Source organism: Malaya genurostris, chromosome 2 (assembly GCF_030247185.1).
Source record: "Malaya genurostris strain Urasoe2022 chromosome 2, Malgen_1.1, whole genome shotgun sequence".
NCBI classification, from domain to species: domain Eukaryota; kingdom Metazoa; phylum Arthropoda; class Insecta; order Diptera; family Culicidae; genus Malaya; species Malaya genurostris.
In genome coordinates this window covers 215,019,533-215,037,323 of record NC_080571.1, presented here as the reverse complement: position 1 = coordinate 215,037,323, position 17,791 = coordinate 215,019,533, and the positions used below count along the sequence as shown (strand labels likewise).

The 17,791-nt window shown below is 34.7% G+C and overlaps 1 protein-coding gene across 3 annotated transcripts in view; it reads right to left on the bottom strand.

Moving 5' to 3' along the window:
• Positions 1 to 29: 29 nt before the first annotated feature.
• Positions 30 to 17,791, bottom strand: part of LOC131427510 (cilia- and flagella-associated protein 251-like) — a 38,277-nt gene continuing 20,515 nt past the window's right edge. The window contains exons 12-14 of one of the 3 annotated variants that reach the window (XM_058590762.1): positions 12,632 to 12,706; positions 317 to 661; positions 30 to 166 (exon numbers count right to left, since the gene is read on the bottom strand). In XM_058590762.1, the coding sequence (XP_058446745.1) occupies positions 326 to 661; positions 12,632 to 12,706 (411 nt within the window). In that variant the 3' untranslated portion in view covers positions 30 to 166; positions 317 to 325. Of the gene's footprint in view, positions 223 to 316; positions 662 to 12,631; positions 12,707 to 17,791 lie in introns of all 3 variants that reach the window. The other 2 variants (XM_058590761.1, XM_058590763.1) reach the window with 2 other exon arrangements.

The following is a 17,791-nucleotide window of genomic DNA, read 5'->3' as shown; positions in this document are numbered from 1 at the left end:
GTCCATTGTAGATTATACGACGAGAATGTAGCGTATCCTAGATAAGAGATCATTCCTGATTATCTCCAAACTGTCGTGCGATATTGTTTTTTCAATTGCCATAGCAGAAGCTGATTCAGTTTCCGATGACGGGTAGTTTCGAATCACTTGCGTTGTGTATTAGTTACTAGTTGATAAGAGAAAAATGTTTCCAAAAAAGGTATATTTTGATAAGTGATTTTCCTATAATTATAATAAAAGATTGTAAAGCTGCTGCAGGAAGAAGAAAAAAGTTCACAATAAAGACATATTATCCCATGGAACCTGTGTAGTTTACCTGCCAATATCAGCACAATTTATCAGCAAATTCATCGAGTGGTACGAGGAAATCGTTGGAATCATTGGAACCATTCTCTTTTGGGGCGTATTCGGGGAACAAAACTGTACAGTAGAAGTCCAAAGATTTTGCATTGATCTGCTCGCCGAGTGAGCCTAGCAGTTCGTTGAAGGATGTTAAGCTCACTGTATCGAAGATTCCTTTGCTTATATAGATCAGTGCCGTTTGGACGTATTCGCAGCTCGGGCTTGCGAGGGTTCGATGGTTCAGAAATAGTTTGACCACTTCCTCGAAGGTTAAGAAATATTGTCCCTGTTGTTCGACTTCCTTCATCAGATTGTTTTCCTGCGGTTCGAAGAAAATTAATTTTAAGTGTTCGAACGAAATCTAAGTTTATAGTTTAAATTCGCTGTATCCGGATAAACCCTTTCATATGAATACATTCTATCATTTGTGAAAATTGACCTAGTCATCTTAGATAAATCTCTGTATGCGCATTTTGTTTGGGAATTGTTGGCCGCTACTTCCAGAACCGAAAACCAGAAACCAACTAAAAATACCTTGAAATTGACGTTATTTCTAATGACGATCACGATTAAATTAAATGTCATACGAGATAATACCACCTTTCATTTGAAGTTCATAAAATAGGACAATTAGTGTTTGAGAAATCGGTGTGAGTTCCATTCCGACGTTTTAGATCGCTCTTTGTTCCCGAAACAAAATTCTAGGTGTGAGCCTGATGGCATTTATGATTAATAAATAATATCTTATCATTCATTTCAACTCCCAAGTTTATAAATTCAAAGCACTACCGTTGTCTAAAGTGAGTTCATTTCAAACTGATTTTGCAAGTTAGATTCATTATGAAATTGTTTGTCAGAAATTGAGAGGAACCCACAAATAAAATATTTGTTATTTTCATCAAAATATTAATTGAAATAAACTATTCCACTGAGAAAAATCTAGTATCTAGTTTTGTAGTTTCAAGCAACAATATTTGCTATATTAGACCAAATTTTTTAATGTCACTATTTCAATAAAATAAATCGTTGCTTGAAACCAAAATTTACTTACCCTTACTTTTTTCTTTTCGACGACTAAGTCAATATTTCTTTTTTCCAGAGACCAGAGACCATTTTGGTAGAAACAGCAAATGAAAATTATAGAATGGTAGTACTCAAGAGAGAGCAAGGATGTGAATATATAGAACGGAAAATGAGAGACGTGACGTGACAGAGGGTCATTTAGGCAAGCAGAAATCTTTTTAGTAACTTAACTTTTACCTTCTACCGGAGGAGTCGGGCTTGGGCATCTGAACAATGCGAATCGCCCAAGTCTCTGGTATGTCGGAAAGTAGTGATAAAGGTCTTTTACCATTTACTATCCGAACCGGCAAAAGAAAAGTTACTAGAAGTTGTCACTTTTTTTTGGTTACCCTTACAATATTTTTCTCTGCGTCATTAATTTTGTTTGATATTTTCAATGATATAAATTGGTACAAAAAACACTACTACAAAAACTTTATTCATCAGGCCGCTTAGGTACTCTCATATTATTTTTGGTTCTCGGAGTTCTTCAATTAAATCGAGACGCGAATCACTAAAGACTGTCCCAGAAAGTATGGACGCAACCAAAAACCGCTGCCATTTCGCAATGGTTCAGAATCTGTCAATTTTTATGGCTGCGTCCTGTTGTTTACACTCTTCTCTAACCACTTGTGCAGTTGTTTATTCGTTTTCATTAGTTTGTTTCGAAACGCGTGGACTTTTAGCAGAACAACGTCGAAAAATTGTGACCAAATGGTGCACAGAACGCGGACTGTCACTGAGAAAGATAGCAAAAATGGAAGGAGTAAGTGAAAAAGCCCTGCGAAATGCAATCTGGAAGTTCGGTAAGGATAACACCTTTGAGGACAAATCGAAAACGGGTCGAAAAAAAGGTCCTGCTAACCCTCAGTTGGATAAACGTATACTGAAGGCGTTCGAGCAAAAGAAGAAGGTTTCAGTTTGGGATGTGGCCAAAAAAGTGGGCACTTCGAAGTCAAATGTTCTTCGTGCTAAAGAACGTTTGAATCTTCGAACCTATAAGAAGCAGAAACAACCAAAACGTAGTCCGAAACAAGAAGCATCGATCAGGCCGAGGGTTCGAAAGCTGTACAATACGATTCTTGCTGGAAATTTGAACTGCATAATCATAGACGACGAAACCTACGTGAAACTCGATTACAAATCCTTGCCGGGACCACAATATTATTCGGTGCGAGGAGGGTAAGTGTTAAACCAGTCCGAGACATCGATTGAAGTCGAAAAATTTGGTAAGAAAGCTATGGTCTGGCAAGCAATTTGTAGCTGCGTTAAGATTTCGAAACCCTTCATCACCACTGCTTCAATGAACAGCGAAATATACATCAAGGAATGTTTCCAAAACCGACTTCTACCCATGATTCGAAGCCACAAGGATCCTGTTGTCTTCTGGCGAGATCACGCTTCTTGCCACTACTCCAAATCAACGGTAGAATGGTATACTACCAAAAATGTCACTTTCGTTCCAAAAGACATGAATCCACCAAATTTCCCACAACTTTGACCAATTGAGGAATTTTGGGCATTAACGAAGGCACATCTTAGAAAACATGTCTCGGCAGCCGAAACCATTCAACAGTTCGAGAAAGATTGGAAAAAAGTGTCAAAACTTGTTGCCAAGAAGTCTGTACGGAATTTAATGAGGAACGTTCGCAAGAAGGTGCGCCAGCTAGTCTACAATGGCTAAGTAGCAAATGTTGAGAATAATATTGTAGTCTAATATTATGAGTATATGGAATAAAATTTGAATATTTCTGGGACAGTCTTTATTAAATATCACTGAATCGAAAGCGCGATTTGACAAAAATGCGCCGGACATAGAATAATGTAAAACCGCATCATTCGAAAACCTTTCTTCGAGATTAAAATATCGTTTTCCGGTATTTACACTTAAACCTCCATTCACGAACTAAAGTGGGGGTTCGTAAATCGAATCAGTTTGTAGAAAAGTTTGCTTTATTGGAATTTTACGTTCGTTAAAAAAGTTTTGTGTAACGAATATCGTAAAACCTAAACAAATGGATATTTTCTGAACGGATGAGAACAGCAGATGCGGGAAATAATGTTTGAAAAGCAAAGTCTTGGCATTATATTCCTTTGGTGGAATTTGGCCTTTCTGTTTCAACAGACTTCGCAGCCGATTCTTAGTGTACAGAATCATTGCATGGCTAGTACTATGGATCCTACTGACACTAAGAATCCTTCCAGGTCGGGGCTCGAACATACGACAACTGGCTTGTAAGACCAGCGTCCTATGCATTGAACCGCCAACCCGGGACATTAAAAAAAATAATAATGTTTGAGGTAGTTCCAAAATCCTTCAAAAAACCTTACAATATGGGTAATTTTGGAACGGATTTGGTGAGTAGATGCCAGTTTAAGATGGTTGAGGTCGTTCCAAAATCCAAAATAGTGACTACCACTTTGTCGATGTTTTCTGAAAACCTTTACGATATGAGTATTTTTGGACGAGTAGATACGAGAATATGATGGTTGAGGTCGTTTCATAATCCTAGATAAAGATTTCCGATTTATCGATATTCTTTGGAACTCGCCACAGTTTGCATAATTTCGGAAATAAGTATGCATAATTTGGCTAGTTAGAAACGGGAAACAGTGTTTATCAATTCTACTGACTGAATAGGTTCCTAAAACACGCTTAATTGTTTTCAAATGGTTTTGATACTTGAATTTTTTATACGAATTGACCTGTCATTTTCGTTCTATCCATCGAATTAGATCCGAAAATATTCAAACTGCAAGCAATTGCCATTTTGGATTATGAAATGACCATAAACATTATAATCAGGCAACTACGCATCAAGTGCGTTTCGGAAATACTCATACAGTAATGGTTTTCAAAAAAACTTAAACAACCGAAAGTCGAAACCCGGGTTTTCCAAATTATCACCAAGATCATTTATAACCATACACTAATCAAACCTGTTCCAAAAATATCTATAGCCAAGTAGCAATCCGCAACTAGTTCTGATGCGACTAAGTACAAAGTATGTTGCAACAAAAACACGAATATGTTTTTTTATGTTATACTGGTTAAAACAAGGTGAATTGATGTTACGGTGAATTCATGTAGCAATAACTTAGATATTATAAGATTATAACATACAATTCCTGCATTGATTCAGATGGCTATCGATACACGGAAAGACCGAAATCAGCATTTTGGCGAAAAAATTAGTTGATTTTCTGATTTTAGTTAGTTATTTTTTGAGACAACTAAAAAATTCTTACTTTTGCTAATTTAGATTTTTTGATTCTAATTCCCTTAATAATAACAAATTATTTGTTGAAATGACTAATTTTTTAGCTGAATTCACCAATTAAACGTGCTGTCATTTCTTAGCTAAGGCACACTTCATTTCCATTCAACTAATTTTTTAGTTGAATTAGAGAAATAAAACGTTGTTTTCAACCAACATGAATGGTTGAATCGGCTTCTGCAATTTGCAGCTATATGGCGCTCTGTCACCGAGAAAATGTTAACACCGTAATGACTACTAGCCACTAGATGGCACACTACTACCGAAAAAACTTCAGTCGCGGTTGTCTTTTCTATATTGGCAGGTATAAATACGATGTTGTATTAGAGAAAAAGATATAAACGAAACATAAACTTCTTTTTGAAAATTTTTCTTTGATCGCTGTTTTCTTCATTCGACTTCGCGAAATCTCTCACTGAAAACTTTGAGCACTCGGAAAACAAAAACCGAATACAAGTAGCACACCGGACGGCGTAGTCCGGAAGGTTGGAAGATACAAAAAACATCATTTGGCATATCAGTCGGTGTTGAACAGTCGTTCGCACCGCACGCGTATAGCTCTTGGCTCCTGGAATTTTTTTTTCTGGCTACCTAGAGTTTCATTGATTCAAGGCTTCAGTCTTTTTCAAGGCTACCTGAATCACTAACTAAGTGACTAAGTGATACAAAGAGTGATATTAGAGTGATTAAGTGATACAAAGAGTGATATTAGAGTGACTAAGAAATTAATCAGCCTTTTTTAAGGCTAGCTAGGAGTCTAATCGAAGACTAATTTAGCCTAGTTAATTTAATTTAAAATTTCATTAATTTCAAAAATGCCTGCGTCCAACCGGAAAGGCAACAAGCCTAAGGCTAAAAATAATTCAATACGGAATAAATCACAATCCGTTATTCAACATTTTTCTAATAACATTCACGATCTTATAGAATCTGAATGTAAAAATAAAAGACAACGGACGGATTTTCCTTCCGTTGATCCTATGCCGTCTAACAATATTTACGAGATTCTTCCTGAATCCGATTGTAGCGACATAGAAGAAAATTCTTCAAAAATTCCCAAAATGGACGCTTGTCGTTCTGGGAAGAAACATCAATCTATGCCACCAGTGACGGTGATGATTTCCGACTTCAAAGCATTCCGTACTGAGCTTTCTACTTTTCTCCCGGAAGTAAAAGTCTCATTTCAAATCGGACGAAGAGGAGAATGTCGAGTCTTGGTGGATGGATTGGAAGATTACGAACGTCTTATTCGATATTTGTCCGAAAAACTTCATAAATTTTATTCATATGATATAAAATCAGACAGACCCTTCAAGGCTGTCTTGAAAGGATTATCAAATGATCAAAGTATTGATGAAATTAAAAATGAACTAAAAGAATTGCTTGGTTTTGCCCCTTCCCAAGTAATACTTATGAAAAAAAGAGCGAATGGTACTTCTAAACCACGCTCTGGAATTTCCCATGAACTTTACCTAATACACTTCAATCGAAGTGATGTAAACAATTTGAAAACTTTAGAAAAAGTACGTTTCATTTCCCACATTAAAATTCATTGGGAACATTATAAACGGCATAATCGTATTGCAAACTTAACGCAATGTCGTCGTTGCCAAGGCTTCGGTCATGGAACCAAAAATTGTCATATGGATATACGGTGTTTGAATTGTGGTAAATCGCATTCGAAAGACGCTTGTCCAATGAATGAAACCACTGATAAATTTTCATGTTCAAATTGCAATGGAAATCATAAATCCAATTATTTGAAATGTCCTGTCAGGGAAAAAATTTTAAACGCTCGTTCGCTTAGACAACAAGTCAAATCAACGACCTTAAATTTACAGAACATACCTGAAAATTCTTCTAAGGCACCTGCCAATTCGTCTTCTAACGAAAACAATTTATTGACAGGTAGATCGACCTCGTCATCATCTTCTTCTAATTTCACTTATGCTGGTATATTAGGTAGAAATCTATCTCCTATTTCTTCTAATGTAAATAATCAAAACACAGGACCGCCTTGCAGTTCTTCTTCTAACGAAAACAATTTATTAATAGGTAGACCGGCCAAATCATCTTCTTCTAATGGCAGTCTACCTACAAATATTCCTTCAATGCCATTCGCTTCTTTAAATGAAGTCGATTTAGGCGATATAACTGAAAATAAAATGATCTACCTACAAGATCAACTTTTTCAAATGATCATCCAAATGAATTCGACTTCATCACTTTTTGAAGCATTTCAAATCGGATGGAAATTTGCAAATAATATTATAATGAATTTAAAATTTAACAGTGATGTTAAATAATTATTTGAATATTTTAAATTGGAATGCTCGATCTTTGAAATCGAGTGAAGATGAATTTTATAATTTTCTCAAAGTTCACAAAATTCATATTGCCATTGTGACAGAAACTTTTCTTAAACCAAATGTAAAATTGAAAAGTAATCCACATTATGTGGTTCATCGATTTGACAGGTTTACTGGAATTGGTGGTGGAGTTGCCATTTTTGTCCAACGGCAAATTAAACATCGAATTTTACCTTCTTTCAATACTAAAGTTATTGAAAGCTTGGGAATCGAAGTTGAAACCATTCATGGAATTTATTTCATCGCTGGAGCATATTTGCCATTCCAATGCACCGGCGAACAATTAAATTTCTTTAAAGGCGATTTGCAAAAACTTACAAGATATCGATCGAAATTTTTCGTAATAGGGGACTTAAATGCTAAGCATGTCCAGTGGAATTGTAGGCAAAATAATAGTAATGGTAAAATACTTCATAATCAACTCTCAGCTGGTTACTTTACAGTTCTTCATCCCAGTAATCCTACTTGTTTCTCTTCCGTGAAAAACCCGTCTACAATTGATCTGGTTCTAACAGATCAAAGTCACATTTGTAGTGAACCGATTACTCATGCTGATTTTGACTCAGATCATCTTCCTGTAACATTCAGACTTTCCAACGAAGCTATAATTAATCCAATTAGTTCTATTTTCAACTATCATAGAGCAAATTGGTTGGATTACAGATCTCACATTGAAAATCATGTGGATCATGAAACTATTTTAGAAAATTCTGCGGATATCGACACAGCAATTGATAATTTGAATCATTATATTATCGAAGCTAGAAATCTTTCAGTTCCCAAAGCTCAAACTAAATTAAATTCTCCTATCATCGATGACAATCTTCAACTGCTCATTCGGTTGAAGAATGTTCGTCGACGACAATATCAACGTTCTCGTGATCCTGCTATGAAAAACATAGTTAAGGATTTACAAAAAGAAATTAAACATAGATTTACTCTTTTGCGAAATGAAAATTTCGCTAAAGAAGTTGAACAAATTAAACCATATTCTAAACCTTTCTGGAAACTTTCTAAGGTTCTTAAGAAACCTCAGAAACCTATTCCTGCTCTCAAGGAAGGAAATCAAATACTTCTTACAAATGGCGAAAAAGCTCAAAAACTTGCTCAGCAGTTCGAGAGTGTCCACAATTTTAATTTGAACGTTGTGAGTCCTATTGAAAATGAAGTCTCACTGAAATATGATCATATTTCAACTCAAGTGTTATCACACGATGACATTATTGAGACGAATTTTGATGAAATTAAATCAATTATTAGAAAACTTAAAAACATGAAGGCTCCTGGTAATGATGGAATTTTTAATATTCTTATTAAAAATCTTCCCGATGTTGCCTTGAGACTCCTGGTTAAAATTTTCAACAAGTGTTTTTCATTAGCTTACTTCCCAAAAAGATGGAAAAACGCTAAAGTAATTCCTATCCTAAAACCTGATAAAAACCCAGCAGAAACATCAAGTTATCGCCCAATTAGCTTACTTTCTTCTATCAGTAAACTTTTTGAAAAAATTATCTTGTTGAGAATGATGACTCATATAAATGAGAATTCAATTTTTTTACCAGAGCAGTTTGGATTTCGTCATGAACATTCAACTACTCATCAACTTGTCAGAGTAACGAACATGATAAAAGCAAATAAATCTTCTGGGTTATCCACTGGAGTTGCTCTTCTAGACATAGAAAAAGCATTCGACAGTGTTTGGCACAAAGGTTTAATAGCAAAAATGTCTGATTTCCAGTTTCCTATTTATTTGATCAAAATGATTCAAAATTATTTAACTGATCGTACTCTACAGGTTAGCTATCAGAATTGTAAATCTGAATTGCTACCCGTACGAGCCGGTGTTCCGCAGGGTTCGAGTGTAGCTCCAATCTTGTATAATATTTTCACTTCTGATCTTCCAAATCTACCCGTTGGTTGTCAGAAATCGCTATTCTGTGACGACACAAGTCTGTTAGCCACAGGTAGAAATCTAAGAGTGATCTGCAGTCGCCTACAAAGAAGTTTAAATATTTTCAGTGATTATCTGTCAAAATGGAAAATTAAACCAAATGCAGCAAAAACGCAATTAATTATCTTTCCTCACAAGCCAAGAGCTTCTTTTCTTAAACCAAACAATAATCACATTCTCAAATTGAATGGCTTGGAATTGACATGGTCTGATCAAGCTAAATACTTAGGTTTAACGTATGACAAAAAACTCACTTTCAAGGATCACATTGAAGGAATCCAGGCAAAGTGTAATAAATATATTAAATGTTTATATCCTCTTATAAACAGAAATTCTAAGCTCTGTCTAAAAAACAAATTGTTAATTTATAAACAAATTTTCAGACCAGCCATGCTTTATGCGGTACCAATTTGGTCAAGCTGTTGTTCCACCAGGAAGAAAACGCTTCAAAGGATTCAGAATAAAATTCTGAAAATGATTCTGAAGCGTCCTCCCTGGTTTAGTACAAATGAGTTACACAGACTCACAAATATAGAACCATTAGATGTAATGTCACATAATATTATAAGCAAATTCCGACAAAAATCGATGCAATCTTCAATTGAATCGATTCGCTCTCTGTATTAGTTAGTAAGTTAGTATATAAGTTCCTTTTCCCCATTACACAATACAAGTAGGTTTAGAATTTTCCCTACACAAAAATCTCAGAATTGCGGAAGCAAATGATGTCTTCATGGTAATAACCAAATCATATATATATATATATATATATATATATATATATATATATATATATATATATATATATATATATAACAGGGCTGAAAAGTCACCACTTGTGGCTGAACACCCAATTTAAATCTTAATAATTTAATTTTAACTCATATTACAATAAATAGTTATTTAAAAAAAAAAAAAAAAAAAAATCATTTGGCATATACAATTAGAGTGCAACATTCGAAACTCACTTCACTGTTCCGCGTAAAAACATTATTACCCACAATCGCTTCAAATGTGCACAAATTCTGAATAAATATACCTTTCACTAACAGTTGATGTCATTTTTACATATCGGTTTAGAAATTTATATATGGATATATCGTAACACATGCGAAAAACATCTAAGCAATTTGCAAGCAGTTTCAACAAGACTGTCCTTTTTAGCTTTTTAATGGATTGTTTTGCTTTGACACTTCTCACGAGTTTTTGGCTAATAAACTTGTTAATAAAACCTCGTGCTTTGTGCTGTCCTTCAGTAATGATGGTGATAGATAAATAGAAACAAATTTTCTGATTTTAGTAACAAAATTAGTTGTCAACGAGAATTTCGTGTTGGATTGAAATATTGCTGGTTTGTGACCAGGATATTCGCCAACTAAACACATCCTCTAAAAATAAAAGTTTTTTTCAGCAAAGTAAATTCTCAATTTCAACTAATTTTATAGTTATTTTGGAAATTTTGTTGTTGAAATCAACAAATTCAAAAACAGTAATACGAATTAGGCGCAGAGTTAATTTCGGTCGTTCCGTGTAGGTTTTCCCAACGTAATGATAGCGGAAATGCAACCTAAAAATCTTTTGTTAGCTTGAATATGGCGATCACACAATGGAGTCGCAAGAAGTGTATAAAACATAAATAAAACCAGGATATTACTTTTTTCAAAACTACTTTTTGGCGAAAATAATGAAAGGCATTTTTGTTCTATGCACTATTATAAACTCGAAGAAAACAATATAGGGGTTAACCATCGATTGTGATATTATAATTATAATCACTTTACTTGGATTAATTTTGAGCATTCTGAACATAAGGTTTTTTAGTTGTTTATTATTTATCTCTTCATAAACATATTTAGATTTACAACGTAACGACAACTTATTTTTAGCCGACTTAACAACTAGTAGAAACTGCGCTTTTTGAGTCACGCAAGTGGTTAGATGTTAGTAACAATCACTCAAATTTCTGGTTGTAAACTAGTAACAAATAAGCTAGCGTAACAAAAACAGTTACTTGGGTACTGTAAGGTTTATTAAAGAATATCAATAATCGGAAGTTGCCATCTTGGATTTCGTTGAAAGCAAAGTCTTGGCATTACATTCCTTTTGTGGAATTTGGCCTTTCTGTTTCAACAGACTTCGCAGCCGATTCTTAGTGTACAGAATCATTGCATGGCTGGTACTATGGATCCTACTGACACTAAGAATCCTTCCAAGGCGGGGCTCGAACATACGACAGCTGTCTCGTAAGACCAGCGTCCTATGCATTGAACCACCAACCCGGGGTGATCTTTTATTTCGTAACGATCTCAAATATCGTTTTATTTTATTATCTTATCTATTCATCAAACCTGTTCCAGATAGATCCATACTGGGTAGGGTTTCAATGAATACCAATAAACCAGATGTCGCTATTTTGGATTTAGAACGACCTGAAATATCGTTTTCTGACAACTATTTGTCAGACCTGTAAAAAAATGGAATCTGAATAGTACATTTTTTCATACTATGGAAAAAAAACTCTTTCACGGTAGTGTACGTTTTTATATAATTTACTTAATAAAAACCTGTTTTAATCCACCTTTTGGTGTAATGATGCCTTTCTCATATTATTCATTTTCTTCTATATATTACAGCATAAATTTCCCAAAATGCTACAATTTAAAAATGTTTAGGAAAGAGTTTTGAAGATTTCTGTTGCACATTTGAATTAAAGTTAGTGAAGTTAGTGAGAAAGTGAAGGGAGCTGAATTTTATCACATTTGATTACTATTGTTGGTACTTTCGGAACCGAATGTTGGATATCGGCATAGTGACATTCGATTCATTCAACCATACGCTAATATGACCTACAATTTTTTTACGATTCTCTACGACGATTTGAATTTTGGAAAAAATGTACTGCTAGTCGCACTTGGATAAAACTTTGCAAATCATTTATGGATCTATCAATGATTTATTTCTTTACAGACTCTCATGGTCTGCAAACTTGAGAAATTTACTAGCCAATAAAAAGAGGTAGGTTATGAACAAAGTATTCCTGAAATTGACATTATTATATGAAAATTGAGATGCTCTTATGACATCTTATCGTATCCATCTCCGAGAAAAGTGAGTGGCATTACTTTCACATTTTTAATGAATTATTTTCACATTTTTGGGGCATATCACCCTGTAATTCTGGAACCGGAAATCGGATCCAAATGGAATTCAGAAACTTTGTATGGGACCGTGAGACTTTTCATTTGAATCTAAGTTTGTGAAAACCGGTTAAGCCACCTCCGAGAAAAGTGAGTGACAATATTTGTCACACCCACACCCACACACACAAAGACATTTGCTCAGTTCGTCGAGCTGAGTCGAATGGAATATGATATTCGGCTCTCCGAGTCTAGTTGCAAAAGTTGGTTTTCACAGTGATTGTATAGCTTTTCTATATGAGATGGTAAAAAGATTACGTTATTTAAGATTTGGTTCATGAAAAAAAACTTCGCAAATGGAAGTTTAGCCAATTAAACCAATCGACATGTGAAACACAAGGCAAAAAACAACCTAGCTGAACACTCCATATCATACATGTTCATCTGCAACCTAATTGTATATCCGGACATTCTGTAATGACAAAGATGTACCTCGAATTGAGTCATGTGGAATCCAATGCTTCGCAAATAGTTCGGAACGTCTCGTCGATCCATTGCATCCCGTATCTGAAATAAATCAATAAAACCTGTTTTAATCCACCTAGTGGTGTAACTTGGGTTTCTCGTATTACTCATAACATCATAAATATTACTGTGGAATTCGCTAAAACAACTGTTTATTGAATAGAAATAGGAAAGTTTGTTCGGATTTAATCTAAGAAACTCCACAAATCCTGTTACCCTGTAGTTCCGGAACCGGAAGTGATATCTACAACTAATTTAGGAATTCCGTATGAAACTGTAAGACTTTTTCTTTGAACCTATAAGTTTGTGAAAATCGATTTGGCCATCTTGTAGGAAAGTGAGTGAGATCCTTTTTGCAGTTTTTAATCACCATTTCCAATTCTATCGAAACCGGATTCAGATGTCCGGAATAGCCGAAATTAATTTGTTTGAAAGCAATAAATATGATCTTCGAATTGGAGCAGTTTTGAACCTAGTTAAATCTATACTTACTATCTCATGTTTTATTTCGTTTAAACGAATTAGAATTATTATTATTATTATTATTATTATTATTATTATTATTATTATTATTATTATTATTATTATTATTATTATTATTATCATTATTATTATTATTATTATTATTATTATTATTATTATTATTATTATTATTATTATTATTATTATTATTATTATTATTATTATTATTATTATTATTATTGTTATTATTATTATTATTATTAATATTACTATTGTTATCATCCCAAGTAGCAATTAGAAGTTGTTAAAATTGGCATGTTTCACAGTTGCTACAGAACGGTTATTTTTATTGGATATGTTAGACAAGTAAATTCACGTGTTTCTGTAACAAATGTGAAAATCATTCATATTACTGCTTGTGAAATCAACCCAAAAACCTGAAAGGATTATGTTCTAGATCGGTTTTATTAACTGACTGTGCAACATGTTCATTCAAACAGTTTCAAATCCAGTTTTCTTTTAACAAATATTACTGCCTTGAAACATATGAAACAAGAAACTTGTTTCCCATCATACAAGCGAAGTGCGCTTTTCCAATCACACAATCGTTGCGGTAATAGTTAAGAAATACAATACAAGCACAACGTTTGCTACGTGGGATTGCTATTGACATCACTACACAACTGGAATGGCATTACTGCACTACCAGCTGCGGAAATTGTACATTTTTTACAATAAATTTCAATTCATTGACATTCTTCTATTTCTTCGGTCACATTTATCATAGAATAGCTAAAATTTTATCAATCGCAGCACCGTCTTTTTCCAATTTCACACACTAGTAGCAGACATCCGTAACCGTTTCGTTTTCTTTATAGTGTATACGGAGTAGAACAAAGCACGCATCGTTCGTTTTGTGTCTTTTTCTTCCACCGTACCACCACGTACCGATGTTGTATATATTGTCATTCTATATGGCGATTTGAAAACTTTGACACTCATCACCCTGTAACTGCGGAACCGGAGGTCAGATTCGGATGAAATTATACAGTAGCTTTAAAGATAATCGCCCTTATTCTGAATAACGGCGTATTGGTTTTTCGATCGAATATGGTTCGGTCGAATCCTAGCTACCTTTGATTTTGCTAGCGTTATTAGGAATAAGAATGAAATACGATCAAAAAAACGATACGTTATTCAGAATAAGGGCGAATATGAGCTTTAATTCAAATCAAGATTTGTGAAAATCGGTTCAATCATCGCAGAGAAATCGAAGTGAATTCCATTATTGAGTTTTTTTCACCACTTGAGTTTTTCTTCACAGTTGCCGAATTAAGTTTTCATGTCCACAAATTAACAATCTCTGCATACTGGAAGAATTTATCGGACAGTTTTATGGGACTTGTACCTGTTTTTGACCATCATTCGTGAAAAAAAAAATAATGGAATTAGTAGTTTTCCACTTATCACGTTTTAGTTCCGGAACCGGAAGTCGGATCCAGGTAAAATGTTCTTGCAGTAACGATTGCATTGAACAAAATGACTATTTTTGGATGGCGATAAAATGGTGATGGTGATCACAGATAATTGCTTTTAATAAGTTTCCAATGCAAGGTAATTATTTAAGCTTACTTGCAAAAAAACTACACCCTTGCGTTTACCGGTACATTAGCCATTGCGGACGAAAATATGCGTAGGTATATGTTTTTGTATGTTTTTCCCTTCACAGCAGCACTTTCTTGGGAAACTTGATGTATGCAATAGAGATGGGTGATTAGTTAGCGAACGGTTTTCGTGAAAGAATGAATGATCAATATTTCTTTTTTCAAGAACGGTAGTTCTTTAATAAAAAAGCTTCATCGTGAAGCCTCTATTTAAATTCGTGCGACCTTTTTTTGCTCACCTAACTTGCAAAACAAAGTTCTCTTTTTGTCTATTAAAACCAACTATCAAAGGAAGTAGCGAACGGCTCGGGAGAACCAGTTCTTTCAATAGAACTCTGCAGTACTGCACGGATGCTTAAATTGAACTGTTTTGCCCATCTCTAGTATGCAATGAACTTCATCTCGGAGCTCACAAGTTTTTATGCAATGCAATCGTTAAACTTTCTTACTTTTCTTCAAAATGTGTCACTTTTATAAAATCTCTAAATCATTTCGATGGTTTCATTAAATGTGCATTTTGGCACCCTCAGATCGCTCAGCATCCTTTCGCAGGTAAAGAATGATTTGTTTCTGTTTGTTTTGTGCTATTTTTCAACTCATTCACAACATTCCATGTTCCTTATAGCCGTCCCTTCCCATCAGGAATGATGAGAAGCCATGGCAAAACACAAATCTTCAAATACCCAGGGAAATGTGCCATTAGAGCCCATTTGTTCTGATTTCTGATTCCTGATAAGCTGATTCATGTAAGACTGAACTTTTAGAAATAATTTCGCTTATATTTCTAGATTTTCGTGCTTCCATAGTTTCGCTTTTGCATTGAATAACCAATTAAAGCAATGCTTTCCAACCAGGCCCGTACCCAGGATTTCGTTTCGGGAGAGGCCCTCAGATGAAAAATGGTACTGAAGATTACTTATTATTTCTCGGTGTTTCTATTATCGGCGTTTTTAACAGACACTTAAAACTTTTCCACCGGAACTGTCATTACAGAGTATTCGAATAAATTTGTGACTGTGCCCGAGAGAAGGCTTGGAAACACTCGCACTGACTTCAGTCTATTGTATTCTGTTCTCTGGCGTATAATAATGGATTCAGCCAAACATGTACTCGAAGTGCGCTTGCGTTTGTTTTTCTAGCCCTAAATATGTTAAGTATGTGCGGGATCCAGCGGCAGGATATATTTCTAATCTGCAGAATGTTGCCCTACTAAGGCATGCTCGCGGAAAAAGAGGTCGTCCAGTACAATTTTATGTATTATTATTATTGTCATTACTTTAACCCAGAGTTCATTTTCAATTTTATGTGATCTTGATTGTGTTCTGCTTCGTAGGACCTGTCGCTGCGTTCTTTATCAGCAGTGAAGTTTTAACGATCACGTAACTCTCAAAATCTCGATCTCACGGTGTAATCTACAGGATCAACAGCCCCATAATATTTCTCAAACTTTTGTTTTTCGTTTCTGCTTTGATTTCGGGTTTGGCCAGTTACGTATGTAACGCTTCATAGCGCATATGATTCACAAAAAAGTAACGCCTGTAACGCCTATAACATACAAAAAATAGCGAATGTAACGCCTATGACTCTCAAAAAACTAACTCATGTAACGCTTCGTAATGCATTTAACTTACAAAAAAGTAACTCTTGTAACATTTTGTAACTGAGGCGAACGTTATCGCGATATTGATCATGTCGTTTGGACGTGCGTGGAGTGTCGTGATGTCAGATCTCAACTAATAAATTCCTTACGTACCCAAGGTAGACTATCCAAGGTCCCAGTGCGCGACATTCTTGCTTGTCGTGATCTTCCTAAGATGAATTTCTTTATCATTTTATTAGGTCCATTGGAGTTCCAATTTAAATTTTATTTTATGTTAGACTGTTTTCTCTTCCATGAGTTCAACCAATAGCCAGCTATCTTATATTAAATAAAAGTGATGAACTGATACAAAAAAACTTGGAATAGTTAAAAGATCGTGTACAAAATGAATATATTTTGTTTAATGTAATGTATAATAGCAAATCGTTTGATAAAAAGAGTGTTTAGATTAACTAATGAATACCAAAATATTATTATGATATTCGAAATGTATTAGGTTTAAAGTACTATGTATTGTGGATGCCACGGCGAAGAAAAACTTATGTACATTGTCCAAGGATGGCTTTTATCGTATCAAAGAACGCTCACTAGCTATTCTTCACACGATTCAATCAGTGCCATCAAAGAGAGACGGATATCATCGCAGCAACAAAAACCAGGCATGGCTCATTAACATGGAATAGACACCAGTGCGAGAGCGAATTTCTCTCGATGACTTTTCTGAGAATCAAAGGTTAGCACGCTGCTGTGTGGATTCTCTCTGAAGCAACAAACGGTCGCTTATTCTCGTTTAGCGATCCGATTCTATACAAGCAGTTGATAATTGCGATAGAATCATTCCACTATTGCCGCTTATTCTAACTATGTGCATATAACCTTTGTATAAGTTGTGTCTATGAAAATGTCTATGAATGCTTCACACAAGGGTTTTGAAATATTGCAACCTAGTATGAGAATCATCAAGTTGAATCATCGATTCGATTTTCTGCGATAATTGTCAACTTGCGATTCTCTCTTGGAAAATCCCACACAGCAACGGTCATTATCAGACTGAATTTTTTTAAGGGTGTGAAATACTCAGAGTATGAAGTGGAGCGAAGAAATGTAGAAAAATTCTCTCACGGTTCATGCATTGAGAGACACGATTTCTTGTAGCATCTTCCACCGGATAGAAAATGTTGTATACGATATAGATAGCAATATAGCAGCTTCTGTCAAATTATCGGCAATCATCAACACTGATATTGCCTATGAAATAAACGTATTTATGAAAAAAAACACTTCGTAACGCCTATGATTCACAAAGACGTAAAACATGTAATGCTTCGTAACGTCTATAACATACAAAAAAGTAACGCTTCGTTGTGCTCCGTAACGTCTATATCTTACAAAAAAATAACG